A 6,175-nucleotide genomic window follows, 5' to 3' on the forward strand; every position below is an offset into this window, starting at 1 on the left:
TCTTTTTTATGACATGAAGCGTGTCTATAAACACTCATGCGTGAAAAGTGTATTCATTCTTCTTTTCGTGTATCCATTACATACAATATTCGGGGCCGTAGCTTCCTCAGCTAAAAATTCTCGCGTAACCTACCAAAAACATCTTTTTTCACCACATTAGGGCAAGCAAAGTCTAGCCAACCTACGCACTTTATTCTTTACCAAAGGATAATTCTGTTCGATTACTGACATTTTGTGCTCTCATAAGAATATATAGTATACTAAACTGGCCAATGTTTTATCTTCTTTTTTCATATCGGCAGGACCAATACAATTTGCAAGAAACGTGAAACCGGAAGTGATATGGCTCCCAACCGTCTCAAACCCTACGCCCAAATCATCGACGGCTTGCCGAGGTGTCCATTCGCCACCCCGGAATCCATCAGGAATGCTCTGCAGTTTCTGGCCCAGAAAGGCGACCTGCTGCAAGTGTCATTTCCCAAAAGCGGCACCCACTGGGTCCAATACATCACCCAGTTGATACTCAATGGCGGGAAACCACTGGACACGTACGAGGAGTTCACTAAACGGGCCCCGTTTATAGAATACCACGTGGACGCTGCTAAACACGAGACCAGCGCACCAGTGCGGACGTTCTGCACTCACCTGCCCTTGCGCGTGGAGAAGCTGAACCCAGAGGCCAAGTATGTCTACGTGGCCCGCAATCCTTGGGACGTCTGCGTGTCCCTCTACCGTCACGTAAGCGAGTGTCAAGAAATACAGCGTATAATATTCTCCCACTTGGTTTATTTTTTTTAATATTGGCGAGCAATTGGCTCGCATTTCGAGCAATCTCTTTGATACCACAAATCATCATCCCTCATTATTAACTCAGTTTAAATAGTGGAGAAGTAGGCGACCTTTTCAAAGAATAACTAAACAGGTAGGTAAGCCCAAAAATAATTAAGTATTTCATTAATAAATTATTAATATTCCCGGCCCATCTACGCTTTGCACATGATTGTACATTAGTACGATCCACAATAATTCTTATGCCTGTTGTGTAATTAGGAATTACATATTTTTATGCTATGGAGATTATAATTCACAATTGTATTGATAGGCCGGGCTACACCAATAATTTGCCCATGCACGTACATCACACGCTCGTCATGCTGCAAATCCACGACATGGCGATAGCCTTGCTGCTTTTTCCCAACTAGATGTTGGAAAAGTAACCAAAGAGAAGCTAGAAAGGTTTGATTTGATAATAGAATAGTTGTCTTGGTGACGAATACGTTTTACAGTGAAGATATTTGGGTATGATTGCCGTTATCTCTGAGTTCATTCGGAGACGACATGGCCGGCAGCCTCGACACCTGCAAGGGTTTCATAAATATTACAGTACGTGGAAGAACTTCCTATCACAGCAAGGTCGATTCAAGTTGTTCGCGAAGCTTTGGGTGAAAAGTGGTCCCCAACCAATTGTCTCCGACCTATGAGAGCAATGACTGAAACGCGATGGTGTGGAGAGAACAAGAACAACGCATGGGAAAAGCGTTCTTTAATTAAGGAAGAACCGAACTATGATTGCATTGAAAGAAATAAAATTTCTAATGAACGTTATATATCGGTCGCCAGGATAGAAAACACAAGTCACTTTTCGTTTATCGAAAAAATAAAAGCATAGTTTAGATAACCGGCCATTAAATGCGTAGTATTAAAGCTGCTATAAAATGCAATGCAATGCAGCCAATGCAAATTTGACCTTCATAAAGGCATTGTATTCTTGATGACGCATGTTTCTTGCAATGCATCTCCTCTGGTACCACTTGTTTTGTGTCTGTGTAATTTGTAGATAACATAGCCAGCAGCCAAAGGCTCTATTCTCTACATGCATGGCGGCAGCACGGACGCCATTATCCCTCATGTTGACTCTCTGATTGGCTGTCGAGAGGTCCCGTCCCTTCCTATTTGTGCCGGGAAGCGGAAGTTTTCCAATACTCAGTTCTGCGTTTTCATCAAGATGACGAAACGTGACGTGGACCTGCAAATTTCATCGATTAATACATTTTTGGGTCACTGGCAGCTACAGTCCAACATTAGCGGTTCAGAAAGAAAGTGAGCGGCTGCGGGCAGAGCCCCTGCAATGCATCTGCAATTTCGCGAATATGTGGCAGCATGGAGGAAGCAAAGCGTAGGAGTGACCACGACTATCACGAACGTGTTGGATAATGTGTGGTGGAAGTCACGTGCTGTTTTTCGCAAAGGAACAGTAGGACTGGTACCCCATACTTGAACGGTGCCATAGCAACCGCGCTCCTGAAGCGCTAGCTGCTGCTCTAGGCCTTTGAAAAGTGAGATGCAGTTTTCTCAGCCCGTGTCCTTCTCGCAGCTCATTATGTTTGCGATAGAAGCTGACTTTGGAGCGTGGTGTGTGCGCTAGACAGTTGTGTTTTGGGTCTGTGCGCGTGTGAGGCAGCTGGCAACAGAGACACTCAAGGAATCACGGTGCGAGTCTGTGCCGTCTTCTTTACCGTGCCACGAACACAGGAGCGCGACTCCTTTCCTACAGAAGTCTCGTAGGCTTTGCTCTGGCGCGCTTCGGCAGCACACCCTTCCGGCTGCACGTAGCAATGCAAGTTCAAGGCTCGCGCACATGTGCTCGGGTGAGCTGATTGAAGGCGCAAAGAGTGATGGAATACCAACATGGCGGCCGTTCCGGTTTCAAAAACGTGGCATCAGGGCCTCTCCCATTTTGTTTTTCTTTCCTCTCATGTGAGGTGGTGATTTAAGAGAGCCGTCATGTCGGCTTGCTGAGTGGATGAAGGCATGTGCGGTGGCAAGCGTCGCGCAAAGCGCCCTTTCGTAAACGTCAATTGGACGTAGCGCGACGTTGCGCTGGGCCGCCGTTGCAGAAATTTTCCGCTATAATTTGTGGCGCTACGAGTCGCATGAATTATTATAATCAGCGGCCATATGCAGTGGCAGCCCAGAGGAATGCGTATCTCCGCATTTTCCCCGTCGTTTGAGTTGTTGAAAATATTTTTTTTCTCGTAACGGATGCTCAAAGTATTTGCATTGCGCTCGGGTGTCATTGGCATTTGTGTCGTGGACCAACATTTTTTATTAAAATATAAGTTCATTTGAAGTAATATTGGTTGAACATTGCAACCTTCTGCTATGTTTCCCACTTTTCACGGATGTGTTGATATTGTAATGAATATTGGTGAATTTTCGCATCATGAGAAGTTGTGACAACGGCGGCTTATGATTTATAAAAAAAATGCACGTAAAGGCGGCGCCTTGAAATTTCCTCACGCAATGCCAATAAATAAAATCCTTACGCGGTGCAGGTAAGCACCCATGTGAAAAGGAGATGTCAGAGCCGCTGCTTGCATGGCGCAAGCGGATACCTAAGCACGCGCAATGCTATCGACGATATTCGCCTTTTCTGAGCCAGCCGCGGCGGGCTGAGTAAATTGCCTTTCACGTGCGGCAACAACGCGGTCTCGAAAGTACGCTCATCACCACAGGTCGATCGCGTACGTTGTCGCAAGGTGGAAAACAAGAGCGTTGTCGCTAAAATTCGACGACTCCTTCCGTATCCCGGACACGCGCATCGAAGATAATGACGCAGACGACCGACGGCTTGTGCACAGCAGACGGCGGAGGCGAGAAGCGTTTTCGACGGAATATTCTTACGCTTTGAGCTAGCTTCTTTATTTTTACTGAGGGGGGAAGCTGTTTTGCTTTATCAAGAAGGTTATGCTCAATGCCTTTGTTTCTGCTTTTAAGACAAACTGTCAAGTTTGCTTCACCTTAACATAGCAAAAGGGAGTCGTCAGCGACCATTTCTACGCATCGCGGCTACGTCCCGCCTCGAATAAAATGGTGGAATGTCCATAACACAGCCCCACGACACATGAAAAAGAAGTGAAGGATGTAGTGATTAGTTGTGCTAAGGTAGAACTCAATCAGCATTAACACACGACAGCTGTTAGCTGCGTTTCAATAGCTCTGAACGAGGGCATTACTGCTATATATTCAAATGCTCCACCATTTGACTTAATGATCGTTTCGGGCATTGAGCGCCGAAAGTGATGTATTGACACGACAGCCTTACGGGTGTCGAAATCGCACCCCTGCACAAAACATACTTTCTTTAGAGGCGGACAGAAATTTTAGTTGTAGAGTGCTCGTCATATCGTAAGGAGGACAAGCCATGCAGTCGGCCAGCGCAGTCGAGCGAAGACAACAAAAGTAAACGATAACCAACAGTCTTGACTCAATGCTTTGACTGATGGGGTTAAGAAACGATGAAACTACCCGCTTCACCCCATTCATGCAAACGTCGACATGCAAAAGAGCACAATGTGTGAGGAAGGACGTATAGTAGCAGGTGCACTTTACGAGCGCGCCTTCCTGCACACTTCAAGAGCAGCATTGCATTGCAAGTGACAACGGCGTCAACTGAGAAAACTGAGAGCTGAGAAAACGAATTTATTGACAACAGTAAAAGGAAAAAAGAGTACCCTTTTCCTTACTCGTCACGCCTACATAAAATGTATTAAAAATTTTACTTTCGTTGAAATAATCTAGCTGGGCCTCTTTCTAATCAAAAAATTCTTTTTTCTTCCCCAACTTTTGTTCCCTCCTAGCATAGTCGCACTTCAATTGCTGCTCCCGTAAGCACCCTCTCTGATTTTGGCGAAAATTTGTTGTAAACCGCTATTCGCCCGGAACTTCGCGACCTATTTGAATCGTCCTAGGAGGGACTACCTTGGAACTTCTCCTTTGACATTCTTTTTTTGTTTCATTGAAGTGCAGCACGTGTACAAATGAACATACCCCGTCACTCTAGTTGGCGTGAATGAGCGTAGCAATAGGCATCCGTAGATCAATAGGCATCGTATAATTAAGTAAATCGGTATCGTAGAATGCATCAAACGTGAAGGCTGTGATACTGGTGCAGTTGAAATTGCTCATCGAACATTCTTGTTTTGAATTTTTAAATTGCAGATGACTTCGCTCAGCTTCTACCAATTCCAAGAGGGAACATTCGATGACTTTCTGGAGGCTTTCTTGAAAGGCACTCTCCCTTACGGCTGCTACTTCGAGCACCTGGAGGCCGGTTACTTGCTCAAGGACAAACCGAATGTTCTCTTTCTCACGTACGAAGAACTGCAGAGAGACATACGAGACGCAATACTTCGTTTGGCTAACTTTATCGGGGAACACTACGGGAACCTGATGAAAGAATGTGGCATAGAAGGGGATACGCAATTGGATCACATCGTCCAGAGGAGTAGCGCTGAAAGCATGAGAAAGGTCATGGTGTTCAACCTCGCCGGGCATCCCGACCCGGAGGTTGACAAGCAGTTGAAGAGCCTTGATGTCTCGTCAAGAGTGGGCAACGGAGGAGACACCAAGCGTTATAATTTTGTCAGGAACGCCAAGAGGGGAGAGTGGAAGGAGCGCTTCTCGCCCGAGCAGCTACGACGCATGGAGGACAGCGTCGCGGAAAAGACGAGTTGTTCTAGCATTATTATGGACCTTTGGAGCGACAAACGGGCGGAGGCATTGAGTTTGTGCTGAGTATGAGGTTGCGAACTGCGTGATGCTTCACTAGTGTGCACGAGCGTTTTGCTTCCTGTAATAAAATATTCACAAGTGGGACAGCGATATTATCGATGTCATTATTTGTGTAGCAGTGCGTCACTGTTAACCGTATATTCATAGCGAGAAATGGACATGAAGTGAGATGCAATAACCCGTGAAAAAAAGACTGACCGCATTTCTCCGTGCTGCACTAAAAATGACGTCTGCGCTCATAACCGGGGATTCGCTATGTCATTAAGGGCACGCAAGAAAAACCCTTTTTTAGCATCATTAAGCAAGGGTCTGTGTTGATATGTGTTCTCGACTGAGCAGCCACACGCATGACCTAAACCAAAATTGGTTAGATATGCACCTCAAAGAACTGAAGTCATTTAGGAGATGGTGTTTAAAGTAGTTATTTCCCGATTAACTTCGTTCTTGCATAGTACGCGTGCAGTGCAGTTTCTCCGAGCCTTGGCTAATGTGCTTTCTTATGCCTCCGCAGTAGCAGTTGAATCTCCCACTGCATATGCTTCCATTTGAAGAAGAAGAAGAACAACTTTATTGTAGAATAAAACGCTCAATGGGTGGAGCC

At 45.7% G+C, this 6,175-nt stretch overlaps 1 protein-coding gene across 1 annotated transcript; it reads left to right on the forward strand.

The window, feature by feature from the left end:
* Positions 1-335: 335 nt before the first annotated feature.
* Positions 336-5,643, forward strand: LOC142584245 (sulfotransferase 1A1-like). The gene is made up of 2 exons (XM_075694394.1): positions 336-738; positions 5,002-5,643. Exons 1-2 carry the CDS (start codon positions 343-345, stop codon positions 5,575-5,577), a joined length of 972 nt encoding a protein of 323 aa, XP_075550509.1. The 5' UTR covers positions 336-342; the 3' UTR covers positions 5,578-5,643.
* Positions 5,644-6,175: the final 532 nt, after the last annotated feature.

Source organism: Dermacentor variabilis, chromosome 6 (genome assembly GCF_050947875.1).
Source record: "Dermacentor variabilis isolate Ectoservices chromosome 6, ASM5094787v1, whole genome shotgun sequence".
Taxonomy (NCBI): Eukaryota; Metazoa; Arthropoda; class Arachnida; order Ixodida; family Ixodidae; genus Dermacentor; species Dermacentor variabilis.